This window comes from Oncorhynchus mykiss, chromosome Y (genome assembly GCF_013265735.2).
Source record: "Oncorhynchus mykiss isolate Arlee chromosome Y, USDA_OmykA_1.1, whole genome shotgun sequence".
Taxonomy (NCBI): Eukaryota; Metazoa; Chordata; class Actinopteri; order Salmoniformes; family Salmonidae; genus Oncorhynchus; species Oncorhynchus mykiss.
In genome coordinates this window covers 499,110-523,281 of record NC_048593.1, presented here as the reverse complement: position 1 = coordinate 523,281, position 24,172 = coordinate 499,110, and the positions used below count along the sequence as shown (strand labels likewise).

The window sequence follows — 24,172 nt, the reverse complement described above, 5'->3', positions numbered from 1 at the left end:
TCCTTCTTTGTCAAATAGCCCTTACATAGCTTGGAGGTGTTTTGGGTCATTGTCCTGTTGAAAAAAAAAAATGATAGTCCCTCTAAGCACAAACCAGATGGGGTGGTGTATCACTGCAGAATGCTGTGGTAGCCATGCTGATTAAGTGTGCCTTAAATTCTAAATACTTCACTGACAGTGTCACCAGAAAAGCACCATCATACCACCACCTCCATGCTTCACGGTGGGAATCTAAAATACAGAGAATCTTTTCACCTTCTCAGCGGTTGGAACCAAAATGTCTCAAATTTGGACTCATCAGACCAAATTACAGATGATAAAATCAAATGTATTTATATAGCCCTTTGTACATCAGCTGATATCTCAAAGTGCTGTACAGAAACCCAGCCTAAAACCCCAAACAGCAATGCAGGTGTAGAAGCACGGTGGCTAGGAAAACTCCCTAGAAAGGACAAAACCTAGGAAGAAACCTAGAGAGGAACCAGGCTATGTGGGGTGGCCAGTCCTCTTCTGGCTGTGCCAGGTGGAGATTATAACAGAACATGGCCAAGATGTTCAAATGTTAATAAATGATTGCATGGTCAAATAATAGGTCTGGGACAGGTAGCACGTCCGGTGAACAGGTCAGGATTCCATAGCCGCAGGCAGAACAGTTGAAACTGGAGCAGCAGCACGGCCAGGTGGACTGGGGACAGCAAGGAGTCATCATGCCAGGTAGTCCTGAGGCATGGTCCTAGGGCTCAGGTCCTCAGAGAGAGAGACAAATAGAGAATTAGAGGGAGCATACTTAAATTCACACAGGACACCGGATAAGACAGGATAAATACTCCATGTGTGCTGTTTTCTGTACATTGTTTCAGAATGGTTGCTTCAACTGCTGGACAGAGTTTTCATGCACATGAAAAACACAATGGTCCTTGGCTCCAGGCGATGAGATGATCTGGGAAGATCTAAGCTGGTTTCTCAAATCAAAACAACTAGCTAGTTGATTGGAGAAGTAGTCAAATATCCAAACCAATTCAATGTTGATAACCAACATTTCTGTATTCAAAACATGAATAGCTATCAATATATTTTTTTTAAGGTTGATTTTAAAAACCATGCACATAAACACTTGAAACAAATAATTATTGAGAAATTACAGGAGTAAACTACCAAGGCTGCCACTAGGTGCCACATCAACCATGGATGTTGGGGTGGTGCTGACGATGACGAATATGAAGTTGACAAATTGTGAAATTTCATAGTCATCTGGTGGTCAAAGCAAGAATGTGAAAAGTCTGGACATCCTCTCCCTGCTCTTACAGACACCTACCCATGAGCCCCCTCTCTTTTCAGTTACTGTAACCAGCATCGTCACCCACTGAGCACCAACCGACACCGGACGTCCATGGACGTTGAAAGGTAGATTAAATTAGGTCAGTCGCCCTGGCCTTGATTTCAACATCCACAAGCGTTGTTTTTTGATCCGGTCCGGACCAGCCTTGATTTCAATGTCCACAGATTTCTGGACCCTACTTCATTTGGCCCAAACATCAACCTCCATGACTGGTTCAGACTTGGTCCGATCTAGACGAGACCAAATCTGAACCATTCATAGACGTCTGTTTCACACGTTTTTGTAGAATAGAGTGGAGTAGAGTTCAGTAGAGCACACACGTTAAGTACACTATAATGTACTTGTTAAAGGAATTAAATAGCTCTATGTTTTAATACCCAATTAAAAATAAACACTCTGTCAATTCATAAGGATTTGTAATTCCCTTATTCTATAATGATAGACAGAGCCCAGTCTTAAAATCAGACAGCAGAGTTTATTCAAGAGAGTACTCCCACAATACAGGTTTACCACAGGTTATAAACTGAAAATGACGTCCTTAGTTCCAGCCCCAATCTGTGCCATCTCCGTTCCAGTACAAAGGCTGTATCTCCAGCCTTCCCACATCCGCCTCCCTACCAATTTAATATAATTTACGAGTCAAGGTTTTCTCGTGTAGATAAGCATTCAAATAGCAGTCTGAAGATTTGTACCAAGGAACAGACTGTCATTGTTCTAACGGAGCTCATTAAAAGAACAGCATATTTCTACCTTTTTGTGTACCTATTTAGGGCACATCACCATAATGAGCATGACATTCATATCCATAATAATGCTTTTCTGTGTAGTACAGATCATTGACCCATGATGAAATTATGTTACTGGTGTAAATCCACTTCACTTGCTGTAGTTCAATAACCAAAATAGATTTTCTCAAACTCTGTGTTATGTCAGCTGACACCCCATTCATTCAGCAGACATCTTTGAATCTAGATTCTGAGCAGATATTCAAGAGTTTTTAGAAAATGTGGTCCCATAAAAATATATAACATTTCCCCAAAATTCTGTTACCGAACTTTGCATTTGCACAGTTCTTCCAGTAAATGCTTTTGTAAAATGTTCAGTGTAAATTGTTAAAAGTAGTCCTTAGAATTGTATGGTTTGTTAAACTTTGAAATCAGTGTTTTTTTGTTTGGAATACATTTTAAGTATGACATCAGTCGGCACTATTTTACAGGCCAGTAACACCATCTGAAATATCAAGGTTTCATACAACACTGCTCTTTGAACACCCTTCTTTAAATTAGGCTACTCTTATTTTCCAACCTCATTCACTTATTTGAACCAAAGTTATTATACCCAGGTTGTTTATTTTATTTTCAGTTAGAGGATTCACTTTTTTTATTTGGCATTTGCATCTGTCTGCTGATTTGGGTTTATGGCAAACTGACATCCATTTTTGTTTGTAGGCCTAAGCTACTAACACAAGACAATTGTATTTCTTCAAGAATGTCAGCTTTGCCAGGGTTTACTTTAAGATAAAGATAATACCATTTTAAATTGCCATCCAAAAATAGATTTGTCCTCCTACACATTTCTGGCCATGAAGTAATAGTTACAGAACTAGGACGTTGACACTGACAGCCAGTCATGACTCATATCCATCAGATCTGGTGCTGGGATGGCGACTGGGGCAGGCAAAGGGCGCTGATATGGTAGAAACAAGTCAGGTGCTAGGAGACCATCTCACAGGAGAAGCAGAGGTTAGGCAATACGAGAGGAAGATAAACAGGAGGGTACAAGGGCTTCCCTAGAGGGAATATGGGGAAAATTGGAGATAATTACAGATAGTTGGATAAGGAAGGACTGGTTCTCACAGCAGTAAGGAGACAACAAGTTAAACAAAATAAAAAATATTCTAGCGAAGTCCAATAGGCAAATCAAATGTTATTAGTCACATGTTCCGAATACAACAGGTAGACCTTACAGTGAAGTGCTTACTTACGAGCCCCTAACCGACAGTGCAGTTTAAAAAAATATGGATAAGAATAAGATAGAAAAGTAACAAGTAATTAAAGAGGAGCAGTAAAAAAATAACAATATATACAGGGGGGTGCCCGTACAGAGTCAATGTGCGGGAGCACCGGTTAGTTGAGGTAGCATGTACATGTAGGTTGAGTTAATTAAATTGGCTATGCATAGATGACAACAGAGAGGCATTGGTGAGGGGGGGGGGGGGGGTGAATAGTCTGGGTAGCCATTTTGACTAGAAGTTCAGGAGTCTTATGGCTTGGGGGTAGAAGCTGTTTAGAAGCCTCTTGGACCTAAACTTGGTGCTCCGGTACCGCTTGCCGTGTAGTAGCAGAGGGAACAGTCTATGACTAGGGTGGCTGGAGTCTTTGACCATTTTCAGGGCCTTCCTCTAACACTGCCTGGTATAGAGGTCCTAGATGGCAGGAAGATTGGCCCCAGTGATGTACTGGGTCGTTCGCACTACCCTCTGTAGTGCCTTGCGGTCAGAGGCCGAGCAGTTGCCATACCAGGCAGTGATGCAACCAATCTTTTCAGTCTCCTGAGGGGGAATAGGTTTTGTCATGCCTGCTTCACGACTGTCGTGGTGTGCTTGGACCATGTTAGTTTGTTGGCGATGTGGACACCAAGGAACTCTCAACCTGCTCCACTGCAGCCCCGTCGATGAGAATGGGGGCGTGCTCTGCCCTCTTTTTCCTGTAGTCTACAATCATCTCCTTTGTCTTGATCACGTTGAGGGAGAGGTTGTCGTCCTTGCACCACACGGCCAGGCCTCTGACCTCCTCCCTATAGGCTGTCTCGTCGTTGTCTGTGATCAGGCCTACCACTGTTGTATCATCTGCAAATTTATTGATGGTTTTGGAGTCGTGCCTGGCCATGCAGTCATTGTTATTACCTACCCTTACCACCTGGGGGTGGCCCGTCAGGAAGTCCAGGATCCAGTTGCAGAGGGAGGTGTTTAGTCCCAGGGTCCTTAGCTTATTGATGAGCTTTGAGGGCATCATGGTGTTGAATGCTGAGCTGTAGTCAATGAATATCATTCTCACATAGGTGTTCCTTCTGTCCAGGTGGGAAAGGGCAGTGTGGAGTGCAATAGAGCCTGCATCATCTGTGGATGTGTTGGAGCGGTATGCACATTGGAGTGGGTCTAGAGTTTCTGAGATGTTGGTTTTGTGAGCCATTACCAGCCTTGCAAAGCACTTCATAGCTGCAGACGTGAGCTCTACGGGTCGGTAGTCATTTAGGCAGGTTACCTTAGTGTTCTTGGGCACAGGCACTATGGTGGTCTGCTTAAAACATGTTGGCATTACAGACTCGGACAGGGAGAGATTGAAAATGTCAGTGAAGACACTTGCTAGTTGGTCAGCGCATGCTCGCAGTACATGTCCTGGTACTCCGTCTGGCCCTGCGGCCTTGTGAATTTTGACCTGTCTATAGGTCTTACTCGCATCGGCTTTGGAGAGCGTGATCAGTCACCCGGTACAGGTGGTGCTCTCATGCATCTTTCAGTATTATTTGCCTCGACGCGAGCGCGGAAGTAGTTTAGCTCCTCCGGTAGGCTCGTGTCACTGGGCAGCTCTCGGCTGTGCTTCCCTTTTGTAGTAGAGGTCGACCGATTTATGATTTTCAGCGCCGATACCGATTTATTGGAGGACCAAAAAAAAGACAATACCGATTAATTGGATGTTGTTGTTTTTTGTTTGTTTTATTTGTAGTAATGACAATTACAACAATACTGAATGAACACTTATTTTAACTTAATACATCAATAAAATCAATTTAGCCTCAAATAATGAAACATTTTCAAATGTGGTTTAAATAATGCAAAAACAAAGAGTTGGAGAAGAAAGTAGAATTACAATATGTGCTATGTAATAAAGCTAACGTTTAAGTTCCTTGCTCAGAACATGAGAACATATGAAAGCTGGTGGTTCCTTTTAACATGAGTCTTCAATATTCCCAGGTAAGAAGTTTTAGGCTGTAGTTATTATAGGAATTATAGGACTATTTCTCTCTCTACCATTGGTATTTCATTAACCTTTGACTATTGGATGTTCTTATAGGCACTTTAGTATTGCCAGTATAGCTTCCGTCCCTCTCGTCGCTCCTACCTGGACTCGAACCAGGAACACATCGACAGCCACCCTCGAAGCAGCATTACCCATGCAGAGCAAGGGGAACAACTACTCCAAGTCTCAGAACGAGTGACGTTTGAAACGCTATTAGTGTGCACCCCGCTAACTAGCTAGCCATTTCACATCGGTTACACAAGCCTAATCTCGGGAGTTGATAGGCTTGAAGTCATAAACAGAGCAATGCTTGAAGCACAGCGACAAGCTGCTGGCAAAACGCACGAAAGTGCTGTTTGAATGAATGCTTACCAGCCTGCTGGTGCCTACCATCGCTCGGTCAGAGAGCTCTATCAAATCATAGACTTAATTATAACATAATAACACACTGAAATGCGAGCCTTAGGTCATTAATATGGTCGAATCCGGAAACTCTCATCTCGAAAACAAGACGTTTATTCTTTCGGTGAAATACGGAACCGTTCCGTATTTTATCTAACGGGTGGCATCCAATAGTCTAAATATTCCTGTTACATTGCACAACCTTTAATGTTATGTCATAATTATGTAAAATTCAGGCAAATTAGGTGGTCCAAACTGTTGCATATACACTGACTCTGCGTGCAATGAACGCAAGAGAAGTGACACAATTTCACCTGGTTAATATTGCCTGCTAACCTGGATTTCTTTTAGCTAAATATGCAGGTTTAAAAATATATACTTCTGTGTATTTATTTTAAGAAAGGCATTGGTGTTTATGGTTAGGTACACATTGGAGTAACGACAGTCCTTTTTCACGAATACGCACCGCATCGATTATATGCAACGCAGGACACGCTAGATAACTACACATGGTTGATGATATTACTAGTTTAACTAGTGATTATGATTGATTGTTTTTTATAAGATAAGTTTAATGCTAGCTAGCAACTTACCTTGGCTTACTGCATTCGCGTAACAGGCAGGCTCCTCGTGGAGTACAATGTAATCAGGTGGTTAGAGCGTTGGACTAGTTAACTGTAAGGTTGCAAGATTGAATCCCTGAGCTGACAAGGTAAAAATCTGTTGTTCTGCCCCTGAACAAGGCAGTTAACCCACTGTTCCTAGGCCATTTCAGAACCTGTTTTTGCCTTGTCAGTATTGGGTATTGAGTGTAAATTGAGATGTTAAAAATAAATAAAAAATAAACATTTAGAATAAGAATGTGACGTGTATGTCCAGGCTGTATCACATCCGGCTGTGATTTGGGGACTACATTGACTGGTTTCCTGTGGTGGTTGCACACCAGAAATATTTGTCTTTGAGCGTTGTGAACTGAGCAATGACACAGCAATCTGTTTGGCTATCTAGTTAGGTGAGTCGCATTTGCAAGGTAAAATTATGCTCAAATTAGGGCTGGGCGACATATTCGAGTTTGTTTTGGCGCCGTATGGAAAATTCCTTTATCGCAAGAATCGAGGTTCTGTTATGTTGTAATGTTTTACAATTGCAGCATCTCACTGTCTCTTCTCTGTCAGCCCAATGTCGAATCATGTCCCAATTGCGTGACAACACGTGCAGAGGTTATCCACCAATCACAACCCTAGACAGCCTTTCACAAGTTGTAACCACGCTGGAGAAGTGTAGCGGCGGTAAAAGTTCCACCAAAATGGAAAGGGAGGAAGCCAGCTCAGCCTCTCGTGAGGATGAAATCATCCCCAAAAAGGGCAGCAATGTTTTATCAGTAATATGGAAGTGGTTCGGGTTTGAGTTCTGATGTTCAGCAAACGAATGTCCTGTGCAAAATGTGTCGAAAGACAATTGCTACAAAAATCAGCAGTACAACCAACCTCTTCCATCACCTGCAACTGAAACACACAGTGGAATGCGAGGAATATGTGAGACTACGCAATGCCGATTCCAGTCGCCCGATTCCCAAAACGTCTGCTAAAAGACAAACTACCATCGGTAAGTGTGACATTGGATAATTAAAGTGCATTCAAAAAAGTTATGTTCAGGCCAGCTGTAGGCTGTGTTAGTAGTTGTGGCATTCTGCCAATCCAATAGCAAATTACCACAGGCTGTTTTAATTATAACAACAAATTAACTAATACATTTTCAATAACAATGATTATATAAATGACATATTCAAACAGCTAGTGGTCTAACATTCCTAAACAATAGAATAGACGTGTGGGTGGGTGTGTTAATTTGTGTTGCATAAAGTAGGACTTGAGGCCTTGTGTATTTTATTTTAATAAAGGAATTTCAGTTAAGACTTGTGTTGGCCTTTTAATTTGTTAAGAGAAAAACAAGAAAGCAAGATATATAAACTATAAAAAGAAACGTCCCTTTTTAGGACCCTGTCTTTCAAAGATAATTTGTAAAAATCCAAATAACTTCACAAATCTTCATTGTAAAGGTTTTAAACACTGTTTCCCATGCTTGTTCAATGAACCATAAACAATTGATAAACATGCACCTGTGGAACGGTCGTTAAGACACTAACAGCTTACAGACCGAAGGCAAATAAGTTCACAGTTATGAAAACTTAGGACACTAAAGAGGCCTTTCTACTGACTCTGAAAAACACAAAAAGAAAGATGCCCAGGGTCCCTGCTCATCTGTGTGAAGGTGCCTTAGGCATGCTGCAAGGAGGCATGAGTCCTGCAGATGTGGCCAAGGCAATAAATTGCAATGTTTGTACTGTGAGACCCCCAAGACAGCACTACAGGATGGACAACTGATCGTCCTCGCAGTGGCAGACCACGTGTAACAACACCTGCACAGGATCGTTACATCTGAACATTACACCTTCGGGACAGGTACAGGATGGCGGCAACAACAACTGTCCGAGTTACACCAGGAACGCACAATCCCTCCATCAGTGCTCAGACTGTCCACAATAGGCTGAGTGGCAGGTCCTCACCAGACATCACCGACAGCAACGTCGCTTATGGGCACAAACCCACCATCGCTGGACCAGACAGGACTGGCAAAAAGTGCTTTTTTTTTTGAGTTGCGGTTTTGTCTCACCAGGGACGATGGTCGGATTCGCATTTATCGTCGAAGGAATAAGCGTTACACCGAGGCCTGTACTCTGGAGCGGGATTGATTTTGGAGGTGGAGGGTCTGTCTTGGTCTGGGGCGGAGTGTCACAGCATCATCGGACTGAGCTTGTTGTCATTGCAGACAATCTCAACGCTGTGCGTTACAGGGGAGACATCCTCCTCCCTCATGTGGTACCCTTCCTGCAGGCTCATCCTGACATGACCCTCCAGCATGACAATGCCATACTGCTCATTCTGTGCGTGATTTCCTGCAAGACAGGAATGTCAGTGTTCTGCCATGGCCAGCGAAGAACCCAGATCTCAATCCCATTGAGCACGACTGGGACCTGTTGGCTCGGAGGGGAGGGCTAGAGCCTTTCCCTTCAAAAATGTCCAGAAACGTGCAGGTGGAAGAGTGGGGTAACATCTCACATTAAGAACTGGCAAATCTGGTGCAGTCCATGAGGAAGAGATGCACTGCAGTACTTAGTATCTGGTGTGGCCACCAGCTACATTGACTGTTGCTTTTGAGGTACACATTATTCCACTGCATTATTCCACATTATTCCACTGCAGCAGACTCAGACACTGTTCTATGCACATTTTCTTGTACAATTATCTGGTCAAACTCCAATACCCTCTATTCAAGTGACTAGGGGATGACTGAGTGAAACAAGATTGTTGTGAAGACATGATCTCAAGACGAATGCTGAGACCATCCAGCCGCAATGATAACTTCTAAGTTGGTTCATAGCAATAATAGCCAAATATGTTCTTACCACCATTTTAAACAGGATTATTAGCCTGTTTTAGAACACAAAATTCTCACATTTACATTTGAACATTATTGGCCTATGTGAAGTTACATGATGAACAAAACCAGCTCCCCGCGTGCGTGCGCCATCGAGCGCATGTTGATTTTGTCTATCCCCACCAGACGCATTCATGACACGCACGTTAAAGTACCAAAAACAACTGTGAACCAACTACACTGCTCAAAAAAATAAAGGGAACACTAAAATAACACATCCTAGATCTGAATGAATGAAATATTTTTATTAAATACTTCTTTTTTCTTTACATAGTTGAATGTGCTGACAACAAAATCACAAATTATCAATGGAAATCAAATTTATCAACCCATAGAGGTCTGGATTTGGAGTCACACTCAAAATTAAAGTGGAAAACCACACTACAGGCTGATCCAACTTTGATGTAATGTCCTTAAAACAAGTCAAAATGAGGCTCGGTAGTGTGTGTGGCCTCCACGTGCCTGTATGACCTCCCTACAATGCCTGGGCATGCTCCTGATGAGGTGGTGGATGGTCTCCTGAGGGATCTCCTCCCAGACTTGGACTAAAGCATCCGCCAACTCCTGGACAGTCTGTGGTGCAAGATGGAGCGAGACATGATGTCCCAGATGTGCTCAATTGGATTCAGGTCTGGGGAATGGGCGGGCCAGTCCATAGCATCAATGCCTTCCTCTTGCAGGAACTCCTTGACACACTCCAGCCACATGAGGTCTAGCATTGTCTTGCATTAGGAGGAACCCAGGGCCAACCGCACCAGCATATGGTCTCACAAGGGGTCTGAGGATCTCATCTCGGTACCTAATGGCAGTCAGGCTACCTCTGGCGAGCACACGGAGGGCTGTGCGGCCCCCCAAAGAAATGCCACCCCACACCATGACTGACCCACCGCCAAACCGGTCATGCTGGAGGATGTTGCAGGCAGCAGAACGTTCTCCACGTCGTCTCCAGACTGTCACGTCTGTCACGTGCTCAGTGTGAACCTGCTTTTATCTGTGAAGAGCACACGGCGCCAGTGGCGAATTTGTCATTCTTGGTGTTCTCTGGCAAATGCCAAACGTCTTGCACGGTGTTGGGCTGTAAGCACAACCCCCACCTGTGGACGTCGGGCCCTCATACCACCCTCATGGAGTCTGTTTCTGACCGTTTGAGCAGACACGCGAGTCCTGCTGCTGGGTTGTTGCCCTCCTACGGCCTCCTCCACGTCTCCTGATGTACTGGCCTGTCTCCTGGTAGCGCCTCCATGCTCTGGACACTACGCTGACAGACACAGCAAACCTTCATGCCACAGCTCGCATTGATGTGCCATCCTGGATGAGCTGCACTACCTGAGCCACTTGTGTGAGTTGTAGACTCCGTCTCATGCTACCACTAGAGTGAAAGCACCGCCAGCATTCAAAATTGACCAAAACATCAGCCAGGAAGCATAGGAACTGAGAAGTGGTCTGTGGTCACCACCTGCAAAACCACTCCTTTATTGGGGGTATCTTGCTAATTGCCTATAATTTCCACCTGTTGTCTATTCCATTTGCACAACAGCATTTGAAATTTATTGTCAATCAGTGTTGCTTCCTAAGTGGACAGTTTGATTTCACAGAAGTGTGATTGACTTGGAGTTACATTGTGTTGTTTAAGTGTTCCCTTTATTTTTTTGAGCAGTGTATATTAATTTGAGGACCGGTTGAAATATTCATGGACATTTAGCTTGCTTGCTGTTGCTAGTTAATTTGTCCTGGGAGATGCATTATTTTATCTGAAATGCATATGTTACATTTTTTTGTTGGATCTTTGTAGAATTGAGTCACAATTGTGTGTTCTCTACACCAACAATTAATTCAGATACATTTATTTTTAGTTTTTTTCTTTGATTAATCTCTCCTTGTTCATTCTTCTGTGACTTTTATATGGTCGTTTGCTACCAACTTTAAGGAACATTACCGCCACCAACTGGACGAGTGTGGACCTCGTTCATCTTTCAACCACCCACATGGGTAGATGGGAGAGGAGGGACTTGCAGTGCGTCAAGCGTCTATTTTAGCGCCTGGCTACGCAAATGCCCACGAGGGGTTTGGATGAAAATATGGAATAACATTTAACGCGGGTAGTTTGTTCAGCATGTTAGGCTATATGTAATGGCGAGACCCCATTGTTTTCCCCAGTAGGATATGTGGCCTTTAACGTCATGCCGTGTGTATCAATGCTGTTTAATTTCAGGGATTCCTTTTGGCTCACGAGCGCCCCTAGAAGCAAAAATAGAGGTTATCCTATCATGTAGTGCATCATTTATTGAATGGAAAAGTAGCCTAAGCCCAGGAAATGGCTAATGGTTTTGACACTTAGCCTAACCTTCACGGTAATGAGATTTGGGTTGATGGGGGATTATTGTTGAAGGAAGTGTGGTGATTCTCCCAGATGGGAAACTTGACACACAGACATCATTCTGTCTCTAAATCTCATTTATTTCTGTGAATGTCAATGGGATTTCACAGCATTTTCTCATCATGATGTACATGTGGCTCTTGTCTTGTGACTCTTAATGAAAATATTTTCTGGTACTTCTTATATTGTCCAACAGGGGATGCACCATGTTTCTGACTCATTATTTTATTCAAAGCAGGGACATGCTGCCTTTTGTCCGAATGCAAGCATAATGTCCAGAATTTAGACATGGAACCTTACTATTAATGTCTATGTTCAGGACTGTAATTATGAGGGGGTTACAACTTTATTGTGTGGCGATGAAGAATAGTAGTATTCTGTCAATACAGTTATTTCCTTGACATTTAGAGACCTTGGGACTATAAGGTTCTATCTGCGCAAAGCATAATTCAAAGATATGTTGAGAATCAAAGTTTTCACATCCCAGATCTCAGAACTGTTTTGTAGTGAATTCTTCTTTCATAACCCATTAAGGCCCGCACCTATTAAAGGTACATAAAGTGCAGAGTATCAAAATCCTAAGACCTTTGTAAAAACATGTTAGGGGGGGGTGTGATCTCCGATAGAAACGTACGGCTCTGAAATGTAACTCTGGGTTCAGCCTTAAGGTTCTATCTGGCACAGATTTCAAAAGAAAAGTACAGACATGTAATAATTAAATTAAAATAGCCTTCCTCCTTTCTGATCACATCAAATGTATAAATTAATGTTCATCACACATTTGTCAAAGCGTTAGTTCAATATGACAAACACTATCGTTTGGATAACTAGCAACATTGTTAAAGCTTAGCTCTGGATGAGTAAACTGATGTTTCTGGTTTCTGACACCCACAGTCAGTAAAATGCTTACTATTAATCAATAAAATGTAATTTTAGTAAAATACCCCCAGCCATAGAGGTATTGATACAAGACAAAAACAGCCATGCTTCTTTAATGGCCTAAAACATGCTCCAAGGCACCTGTATTTATTTGTTTTTACCATTCTTCTGAAAAAGGGGTGTGGAGAACTCTGAGTAACAGAAAAAGAGGACCAGAACCCATAATGAGTAATCAAGGACTTTGGGCTTTAAGGTTCTATCTGCAAAATGTCTAGTTTTGAGATTAGTATTTTTCAAGTCTCCGCTGTTTTGTGATGTCTTCCTCTTTCCTGACCAGTGGTGATTTTTAGCCTGTAAATCCTGGTGGGGCAAACTCGAATATATATTTTTAATGAATGCCAACAAAGCCATTACACTACATAACACTAAACAATACATTCACTGTGACCAGTGGTGTAAAAAATAATTTAAAGTACCCCAAAAAAACAAATTAAGTAGTATCTTTACTATTTATATTTTTGACAACTATTACGTTACTACATTGCTAAAGAAAATATTGTACTTTTTAGTCCATACATTTTCCCTGACAACCAAAAGCACTTGTTACATTTTGAATACTTAGCAGGACAGGAAAATTGTAAAATTCAAGCACTTATCAAGAGAAGACATGGTCATTCCTACTGCCTACCACTAACAGTGACAAATGGTGCCCACAAACTGTTAGGGCCTACATAAAGCTGTCCCAATAGCAGAGCTTTCTTTCCAGCACCATGGAGTGAATCCTTACCACTGCTACACCTGGCTATCAGTGGAGCCTTGTCTGGCAGTGAAACAGTTCATTCAGCCACATTTATTGCCTTTTTAAAAAATAAAAAAAATGGCTGATATGGCTGACTTGCTTAAACAAATATGGTTTCTACTGACAATTGAGATGTACAAACTATGGCATAAGGGAACGATGAGCAAAAAAAGAGGCTGTAATCTGTAATTTGGATTAAGACATTCAATAAGCGAGCTAAAACGGACTTAGTCAATATAACTTTGTTCAGCACTTTTGAAATGTACAGCAACATAATTCAGAACCTGGGCCGTTCTTACAGTATTCTCCCTGTACGCCAAGTCAGAACTCATCGTTGTGCTGTGCTCACTGTTGTGCTGTTCTCAATTGAACAGGAAGGTGGCCTTTCGGTCCCTGTGTGCATATTTTGTCATGCACTCTGAAAAAAACAAGGTGGAATCATGACGTCAGTGATCTTAAGGCCGGAGCTCTAGAAAGAGGCCCGAGTTCCCGACTTGGAATTCCGAGTTGGATTACCGTTCAAAACATATTTTCCCAGTCGGAGCTCATTCTCCCCCTCTCCCAGTTGTCTTGAATTCACTGAAGTCTGAGATTTCTCAGTTGTTTTGAACACGGCAAAAGTCATGTTGGATTGACAGCATTATTGGATGGCTGGGTGCCAGCAGTATTTTGCATGCGCAACAGAGTGGAGCAGACATTTTCTCTCTCCTATTGAAGAAATTTTAGTCATGTTGAAATATTATCGATTTATATATTGTAAAAACAACCTGGGGATTGATTTATAAAAAACGTTTGACATGTTTCTACGAACTTTACGGATACTGTTTGGAATTTTCGTCTGCCCGGTCGTGACCACTCGAGCCTGTGGATCTCTGAACATAACGTGCCAACCAAATGGAGGTATTTTGGATATAAAAATTATCTTTATGGAACAAAAGGAACATTTATTGTGTAACTGGGAGTCTTGTGAGTGCAAACATCTGAAGATCATCAAAGGTAAGCGATTCATTTTATTGCTTTTCTGACTTCCGTGACCAATCTACTTGGCTGCTAGCTGTTTGTAATGTTTTGTCTACTGAGAGAGATGTCCTTACATAAACGCTTGGTATGCTTTCGCCTAAATGCTTTTTTGAAATCTGACACGCCAGGTGGATTAACAGCAAGTTAAGCTGTGTTTTGCTATATTGCACTTGTGATTTCATGAAAATTAAAAACTTTTAGTAATTTAATTTGAATTTGGCGCTCTGCAATTCAGCGGATCTTGACGAAAATGGTCCCGCTAACGGGATGGGTGCATCAAGAAGCTAGCAGAGCTTAAATACCCCAAAGCCACAGGCCTGGATAATATTCCTGCAAGGTTTCTCAGATTCTGCTGAGCAAATTGGCCTTTGTATTACAGATATTGTTAATCTCTCTCTTGAACATGGCATCGTTCCCAGAGACATGAAGCAAGCTAAAGTTATACCTCTGTATAAGAAGGGGATAAAGTCTGACCCTGGAAATTATAGGCCTGTATCTATCCTCATTGTAACATCAAAGATCCTGTAGAGAGTTGTGCTTGAGCAAATGAATATATGAATATATCAACAAACATTCTAATGCATGATTTTCAGTTGGTTTTTAGAAAAACATACTCCACTGATTCATGTCTACTTCACTGACATCATCAGGAAAAAGATTGATGAGGGAAATCTCTGTGGAATAGTACTAATTGACCCATAAAAGGCCTTTGATACAGTTAACCAAAGTCTCCTAATCTCCAAACTGGAGGCACCGGGGTTACGCAGTATCCCTCTAGGCTGGGTAAAGTCTTATTTATCAGGAAGAGAGCAAGTAGTAGAGGTTAATGTGTCACTGTCTCAGGCAAACCAATGAGTTGTGGCGTTTCGCAGTGGAGCTTGCTTGGGCCTCTAATGTTTTTACTGTATATTAACGATATGAAAGATGCTTGTTGTTGCCCTCTTTTCGTGCGGATGACTACACTTCTGGTGTCTCACAAAAGTTAACTATGTTGGAGAGCATACTTAGCACAGAGCTTAGAGGAGTAGAGGTTGACCGATTATGATTTTTCAACACCGATACCGATTTTATTGGAGGAACAAAAAGGCCAATAACGATTAATCTACCAATTTTTTTTTTTTTTTTTTTGTAATAATGACAATTACAACAATACTGAATGAACACTTATTGTAACTTAATATAATACATCAATAAAATCAATTTAGCCTCTAGTAAATAATGAAACATGTTCAATTTGGTTTAAATAATGCAAAAACAAAGTGTTGGAGAGGAAAGTAAAAGTGCAATATGTGCTATGTAAGAAAGCTAACGTTTCAGTTCCTTGCTCAGAATATGAGAACATAAGAAAGCTGGTGGTTCCTTTTAACATGAGTCTTCAATATTCCCAGGTAAGTTGTTTCAGGTTGTAGTTATTATAGCAATTATAGGACTATTTCCCCCTCTCTACCATTTGTATTTCATTAACCTTTGACTATTGGATGTTCTTATAGGCACTTTAGTATTGCCAGTGTAACAGTATAGCTTCCGTCCCTCTCCTCGCTCCTCCCTGGTTTCGAACCAGCAACACAACGACAACAGCCACCATCGAAGCAGCGTTACCCATGCAGAGCAAGGGGGAACAACTACTAAAAGGCTCAGTGAGTGACGTTTGAAACGCTATTAGCGCGTGCTAACTAGCTAGCCATTTCACTTCGGTTACACCAGCCTCATCTCGGGAGTTGATAGGCTTGAAGTCATAAACAGCGCAATGCTTGACACACAACGAAGAGCTGCTGGCAAAACGCACAAAAGTGCTGTTTGAATGAATGTTTACACGCCTGCTTCTGCCTACCACCGCTCGGTCAGATACTTAGATACTTGTATGCTCAGTCAGATTATATGCAACGCAGGACACGCTAGATAATATCTAGTAGTATCATCAACCATGTGTAGTTAACTAGTGATTATGATTGATTGTTTTTCATAAGATAAGTTTAATGCTAGCTAGCAACTTACCTTGGCTTACTGCATTCGCGTAACAGGCGCGACAGTCTCCTTGTGGAGTGCAACGAGAGAGAGGCAGGTCGTTGTTTCGTTGGACTAGTTAACTGTAAGGGTGCGAGATTGATCCCCCGAGCTGACAAGGTTGAAAATATGTCGTTCTGCCCCTGAACAAGGCAGTTAACCCACCGTTCCTAGGCCGTCATTGAAATTAACAATGTGTTCTTAACTGACTTGCCTAGTTAAATAAAGGTATTACATTTTATTTTTTATTTTTTTTTAACGGCAAATCGGCACCCAAAAATACAGATTTCTGATTGTTATGAAAACTTGAAATCGGCCCTAATTAATCGGCCATTCCGACCTCTAGCTTGGAGATAATAAGCTATCTCTGCACTTGGGTAAAACTGAGGCAATTATTTTTGGATCCAGGCCGACATTGAGTAGGTCCACTGAAATCAGAGTCGAGTTAGGGGGTGAGGTGCTGACTAAAACTAAAACCTATGTTCGCTACCTGAGATGTATCCTTGATGGAAGCTTGGTAGGTGTGAGCATGGCCAATAAAGTTCTAGGGAAGGTTTATGCCTGGACTAAGTTTTTGGCTAGAAAGTCCAAACGGCTTGAAAAGGACTCCATGAAAGAGCTAGCCACAGCCCTCCATTCAATGCCATTTTGACTACGCTATTACTTCCTGGTTTGGGGGATTATCTAAATAGCCCAGAATAAGCTGATCAGGGTGGTAATTGAAGGCGAGTCCATGTATCCACATAGGCAGGAGCTGCTTTCAGGAACTAAACTGGCTGCCTGTTGAGGCTAGGGTGCCCAAGATTAGACTATGTTTGGTTTACAGGAGTATTTATGGTCCTGCGCCCAGATATCTAAGTGATTACTTTCCTCGTGTTAGGGATGCACACAATCACAGCACCAGATCAGGTGTTGCTGATGTGTGCTTATGCAGGTTCAGGAGTAATGCTGGGAAAGGGTACTTTCTTGTATAATGGAGCCTCAGAATGGAATGAGTTGCCTCTGCCTATAAAAACAATGTCCTCTCTGGGCAGCTTTAAAAATAAAGTGAAAATATGTTTGTCTTCTGTGCCCATGTGAATAACCCCTACGATGTAACTGCAATGATGAGATAGATGTTGTTCTTTGTTTTTTTATGTTTTATCTCAATGCCATACTGTGTTGGATCTTGCCTAGCCATCTTGTCTCAAGAGGACCACCATGGAAATAAGTCCCAGGCTTTATTATGTGTTATCCTCCATGTGCATGTTTGGCCTTTTCATGTTTTTATGTGTACTTAAAAAAAAAAGAAATGGTCAAATTAATAAACTAAACTAAATGGATTGAACAGCCTGTGTGCTCCTTTTAGCTAGGCCTGAGCTAGAGTTCAACATGCCTGTGAGGGTCTAAACCAGGACTGCCCAATTCCAGTCCTGGAGGGTTTTCATCCTCTCCTTCTAATCAGGGATTCATTCAAACCTGGGACACCAGGTGAGTGCAATTAACTACCAGGTAGAAACGAACTGAAATTTAGGCTGCCCTGGTCTAAACACTCCACACTAATGGAGCAGGTGGACCAGGTGATGTCCACTATGTGACCACTCTGGAGCAAACAAGACCCAGGTGGCTTGTGGTTGTAACCTTCCCTCACTGATCTACACTCCTGTCCTCAAATAAACTCAGTCCATCTCTTTGTCTTGGTCTCCTTATCCAAATGTAACAGGCTCACCTTTTGTCATACTTTTAACTGAACATAGGCTTTAATTTCCCTTGAGAATCGTCAATTTTCTTTTTAAACCTACAGTTATATCCTTGCTACTCTTCAGCCTGTATCTAAATTGATATTTAAATTCTCATCGAAGTGTAAAAATCCTCTCCTTATTTTCTGACAGAAAATAGTTAAAGCGGGAGATAAGGACCTGGACGGCCAGTTGGACTTCGAAGAGTTTGTCCACTATCTGAGAGACCACGAGAAGAAGCTCCGGCTGGTCTTCAAAAGCTTGGACACTAAGAACGATGGTAGGAACACAGAGAGGTGCCGCATAGGCCGGAGCCACACAACCACTGAATGCATTCACTTGTATCACTATGTTTATCTTAAACCACAGTTTAGCCTACAAAGTGCTATGCTGTACTATTCACTTGGGGGGAAATTATGCATTGGGGTTGGCTGTGCATGCACAATGACATTAACTGAGGAAATTCAGCCTTTAGGTCTATTACATTGAGGTACTATTTTATAAGCTGGTAGTAAAAACTTTTATATAATATCCGAGTGGCTGATGTTGATGTTTACTCTTTTGCCCCGCAGGTCGTATTGACAAGCAGGAAATCATGCAGTCCCTTCGAGACCTGGGGGTTAACATCTCCGAGCAGCAGGCAGAGAAGATCCTCAAAAGGTAAGGCTGTCAACCTGGGCCGACGTGTCTCCCGTCTCACCAACACTCTTGTCTAAACCATTAGCTCTAAGTGTCTGTCTGTGTTAGTCAGTCCAGCATGCATTTTGTCTCTTCTCTACCTCATACTCCCTCTACTTCTTACTCTCTCTACCTTTTTGCCCCCTTTCTCCGTTTCACCTCTAATTCTTGACTGTTTGCAGTCAGTGTCGTCTTTTTACCACGGCGGTTAGCTAGATGCTTGAGTCAACTATCTCAAGTCCACCAGAACCTTCCACAGAAGTGTTTCCCTCCAAGCACCGGGATACTGCCTGCTAGCCCTGGTCAGAGCTGCCATTCCTATGCTGTCATGGCTTTTTTTGGGGCTTGGCCTTTTATAGATATAAGGAAGCACACTTTTTAGGCATATTGGTTTCAGGAGGAAACTATAATTTACTCTGGTTAATATAAACCTAGTGTTATTTTCTTCTCTGACTGAAGTGAAGCGTTGCATCTTTGTTTTAATACCAATATGTAGATTTAATTGTATTTTTGTTACATATTAAGCCATTTACCACCATGTCCAATATGGAATCACTGAATCACTAAGATTCCATGATATCCCCCTTCTTTCTTTTTAGTTCTAAATGTGTGTGTGTGCTTCTCCCTGTCCTCTCATTTTCTGTGCCTCCCCTCTCCCTTTTCTCTCTCTCTTTCAACCTCTTGCTGGTCTCAGAATAATGTAGTAAGTAATGGAATCCTCTCCGTCTGCTTGCCCTACTACTACCCTACTACAAACCAATGCATCGTCTTCGCTTCTTATTCTACTGTGTTTCTGCCCTCAAAGTTTTCTTTCTCATCTCATTATTACAAAGAAAGCGACAGAAAAAGCTGCATCCCTTCAATTGCTTGTGAAAAATCCAAATTAAGAAGAGTACTGAATGATTCCCAACACACAAAATGCTCATTTCATGCTTCAATTCAGAAAGGTAAAAAAGCAGCACTTAAAGGCTTTTTACCTTTTATCCAAAAGGTGTGCATGTGTGAGCATACTGCTTCTGAATTCAGGTGGTCTGGTGAAACAAAAGAGAATATGCGCTGTAAAAAGCTACATTGTAATGGTTCTGGTCTTTTCTGTTTCTCTGTCAACAGCATGGACAAGAATGGCACGATGACCATCGACTGGAACGAGTGGAGAGACTACCACCTACTGCACCCGGCCGATAACATTCCCGAGATCATCCTGCACTGGAAACACTCAACGGTAAGGCTAGGTTAGAAAGAAAAACAGCACTTTTTCTCTCAGGGTTGTTCAAAATAACAAGCTTTGGTTGTTTTTCATCAAGTAAAAACTACCAGGATAGTATGAAACACATTTGTATCACTGTCTTCAGCTATTAAAGCTTTGAATGACAAATACTGTAAACAAAGGAAGGAATTTTTAAGGGCTGTTTGTCCTTTTTTTCTTTATAGAAAAGCATAGTTGTGTTCATATATTGTTAATGGTCCCACAGACACTCTCCATGCCCCAGCCGTATTAGCCGTCTAGGCCCTGACCAGGGTTCCCGGAAATACTCCCTGAAGGAGCCAAACGGGTCACTGTGATCCTGTTTAATCCCCTTGAACAGATCAACCAACCACCTTCCGCTGACGTCAATCAGCAAGCTTTTCCACAACCTGTTAGGCCAGGAGGGCAGACAGCCGTTCCTGTAGATCATAGTGGAGATTCAGATCACACACTCGTCGTGTTCATAAAGGTCCATTTTTATATTCGAGTGACACGGGACCATAAGAAGTACTGTTGCTTACATGAATTTGAGTTTTGGAGCAGGATGCCTTTTTATTTGATTCCCCCGGTGAATGTTATATCCTCATCGGTTCGACCAGCTATCACGGTACGTTTGCGCGTGCCACAGGGGGACCTGTTTAAATTGGGAGACTACCACTCTCTAAGTGGACTTGAACTTAAGGGTATTTGAATGGGTTAAAAGCGGCTCTCGCAGCTGAAACACAGTTGGTGCTCTCACGATTTGTCGTGACCCCCAACCCCCTTCTAAGACCGCAAAGTTAATGTCAAGAGACATTCCTGTTTAAATTATCGTGGGCCACCGACTGGCTGATCCCCTGCAGGAGGTGGAACTGTTTTGTAATACCGGTTTACATACTGTAAACTTGTGATGATCCTCTGCCTTATTGGACCCCCCTCTACAGTTGTCAAAACAAAGCTTTCAATTATATCCCAATGGGATGCCTATATGTGTTGGCTTATGATTTCATAATACTGTTGGTCACAGGTTAGAATCAGGAAAATTGACCCACCAACTTTTTATGTCAATCGTGTGTGTGTGTGTGTGTGTGTGTGTGTGTGTGTGTGTGTGTGTGTGTGTGTGTGGGGGGGGTCCTCCTTCCACTGCCCTGACCTGCTCCTGTCTGTCTGTAGATATTCGATGTGGGGGAGAGTTTGATGGTGCCAGATGAGTTTACAGCCGAGGAAAAGAAGACTGGGATGTGGTGGCGACACTTAGTGGCTGGAGGGGCAGCCGGCGCCGTGTCTCGAACCTGCACCGCACCCCTGGACCGGCTCAAAGTGCTCATGCAGGTAAGGGCACTCCCAGGAGAGAATTTTTAAAAAGCTGACCTCAGTTAAGAATGAAAAGGACAAAAACTCCAGTTATTTTTGTGTTCACACTGCAAGTGAACCCCGATCCTCTTTAATGCAACCATTCTTAGTTCACTTCAACTTTAAACAGCTAGCTCACATTAAAAACAAGCTTAAAACCTCACCCCACCTTTAGCTTATAGACTATTAATATAACATATGTATATATCCTATTGCAGAGAGACAATTGCATAAGTCCTTAGGACACTTTCTGCCAGTGAGTGCAATTCCACTGATAGCACCCGCAATGATTGAGACGCACAGAACAGAAGCACTCGTGTCAGCAGAAGCCCACTGGGATAGATAACTCAGTTTGTTCTTCTTTATCTTTTCATCCCATGCTCCATCTATCTGTGTCCACTCATTCCCAGTGTTTTTTTTTATGAGCGGATAGATGGAAACGGAGCACTATAACAGTAAAATGACATGAAACCATGAACAATGTGTTGACACATTCCATCAACATTATAGAGAGGAGAAAAGGTGGCTTACGGTTCCTCCTTGTTTCAAGTCGGTTAAAAAACTTGTTCACCTGCCAACATGGCGATTGAATGACGTAACGATCTGTCTTACGGTCTCATTGCCAGGTCCACGCCTCCCGTACCAACAGCATGTGCATTGCCGGCGGCTTCACCCACATGATACGCGAGGGCGGTATGTGGTCACTATGGCGAGGCAATGGCATGAACGTCATCAAGATCGCCCCTGAGTCAGCCATCAAGTTCATGGCTTACGAGCAGGTAACCCTATTGTTCAGCACCTTTACTTTAATATGACGAGACCCTTTCTAGTGCTGTCAAGTTGGAGTCAATGAACGTTTTGCTATTAACTGCTCTGTAGTTTACTGTCCTTCTGTAAAAAATGTCTCCTTCAGACTTTGTCTAGGAACATACTCAGAGGAAATACCACTATAAGCTCCTGTCACTTACCAAGTTGGTTTTGACTATGGCCTCTCACAGTTGAACTCAAATACTCTTGAGGACTGTCACTAACCAGAGTTGTTGTCCAGATCAAACGTTTGATAGGCAGCAACCAGGAGACACTGGGTATCCTGGAGAGGTTTGTGGCGGGATCTCTGGCTGGAGCCATCGCCCAGAGCAGCATCTACCCCATGGAGGTGTTGAAGACCCGCCTAGCCCTGAGGAAGACGGGACAGTTCTCTGGCATCGCTGACTGCGCCAAACACATCTTCCGGAAGGAGGGCATGGCCGCCTTCTACAAGGGCTACATTCCCAACTTGATAGGCATCATCCCCTACGCTGGCATCGACCTGGCTGTCTACGAGGTGTGTGTGTCAAGGTTTACTTTAGGAAAACGTGACACCGGTCAACGTGACCGGGTAGATTTAAATTAACTGTCCGTTATGGGAAATTTAGGGGACCCATATGCATTGGGTATTGTAACCCATTAGCGTGTTTACCACAGTGCTCAAAATGACAGAAATCACATTTAGATTATGGGTGATGCATCATAACAGAACATGCAACTCCTGTAAAGAAGCCGCCAATTAAACATTATTTTCAAACATTTGCCAAAATGCAATAAGTGGGAAAACAACATTCTGAACAGAGCCCCTGATGGGAGCGGATCCATAAGCCTATGTGACAGATGAAAATCTCAGTTACAAATGGGTTGCTAATATGACTGACTATTCTTCTGCACAACGAAAGACAGTAGATATTAAAACCAATAGAACAGAAGAGAAATGGCATATAAGGAATTCTTTCATAGGTGGCGTGTTCAATTTCCCCTAAAGTAAATTGAAATAAATTTGCCCAAAATTTAAAATCACTCCTGTCTATTCAAAATACTTCACCAGAGAGCATGACTTAGCAACATAGGAATCAAGAATCATTAGCTTCTTTAAAAATAAATTTGCTGTGGATTGTTTCAAATCACAAGCTTGTGTAGGCTTATGCCAATATGGGCAAAACGTGTGGCAATTGGCCAAGCTGATGAGCTGTCAGTGAATTGGCAAAGCTGATGAGCTGTCAGTGAAAAGCATCTAAAATATGTGTGAAGATAATATATCTTGAGTATAATTTAAAATGTTTCGACAAGAAGGGGGGTGATGTGTGGTGACGATATAGGAACGTCCCTCTCCAGAATGCGCTCAGCTCTCCAGAATGCACTTAGCTGTCTCTCACCAATTCTTGCGCATTCATTGTGTGAATTGGTTTTCCCCCTTGTTTATTTTTATACATTTCCATTACATACAGTAAGCTCAAAGTATTGGGACAGTGACAATTTTGTTTTGGTTCTGTACTCCAGCACTTTGGATTTGAAGTGATACGATGACTGAGGTTGAAGTTCAGACTGTCAACTTTAATTTGAGGGTATTTTCATCTATATTGGGTGAACCGTTTAGAAATTACAGCACTCTTTGTGCGTAATCCCTCCGTTTTAGGGGACCAAACGTATCGGGACAAATTGACTTGTGTGTTAATGTGGTGAAAGTTTAGTATTTGGTCCCATATGCTTAGCATGCAATGATTACTTCAAGCTTGTGACAACCTTGTTGGATGCATTTGTTTTGGTTGTTTCAGATTATTTTGTGCACAATAGAAATTAATGGTAAGTAATGTACTGTTATTTTGGTGTCACTTTTATTGTAAATTAGAATATGTTTCTAAACACTTCTACATTAATGTGGTTGCTTCCATGATTAAATAATTGGGAATAATAATGAGTGGGGAAGATAGAAGCACAGATATCATACCCCCAAGACATGCTAACCTCTCACAATTACAATAACAGGGGAGGTTAACATTTTTTTTGGGGGGGGGGGGTATGATATTTATGCCACTAACTTTCTCACTCAT

General features: G+C 42.2%; 1 protein-coding gene across 2 annotated transcripts in view; it reads left to right on the top strand.

The window, feature by feature from the left end:
- Positions 1-24,172, top strand: part of LOC110509494 (calcium-binding mitochondrial carrier protein SCaMC-2) — a 45,107-nt gene that overhangs the window by 4,451 nt on the left and 16,484 nt on the right. The window contains exons 2-8 of one of the 2 annotated variants that reach the window (XM_021590387.2): positions 18,209-18,335; positions 18,628-18,715; positions 19,428-19,436; positions 19,844-19,955; positions 21,132-21,290; positions 21,938-22,090; positions 22,360-22,635. In XM_021590387.2, coding sequence (XP_021446062.1) covers positions 18,209-18,335; positions 18,628-18,715; positions 19,428-19,436; positions 19,844-19,955; positions 21,132-21,290; positions 21,938-22,090; positions 22,360-22,635 — 924 coding nt within the window. The remainder of the gene's footprint in view (positions 1-18,208; positions 18,336-18,627; positions 18,716-19,427; positions 19,437-19,843; positions 19,956-21,131; positions 21,291-21,937; positions 22,091-22,359; positions 22,636-24,172) is intronic. The other variant, XM_021590388.2, reaches the window with a different exon arrangement.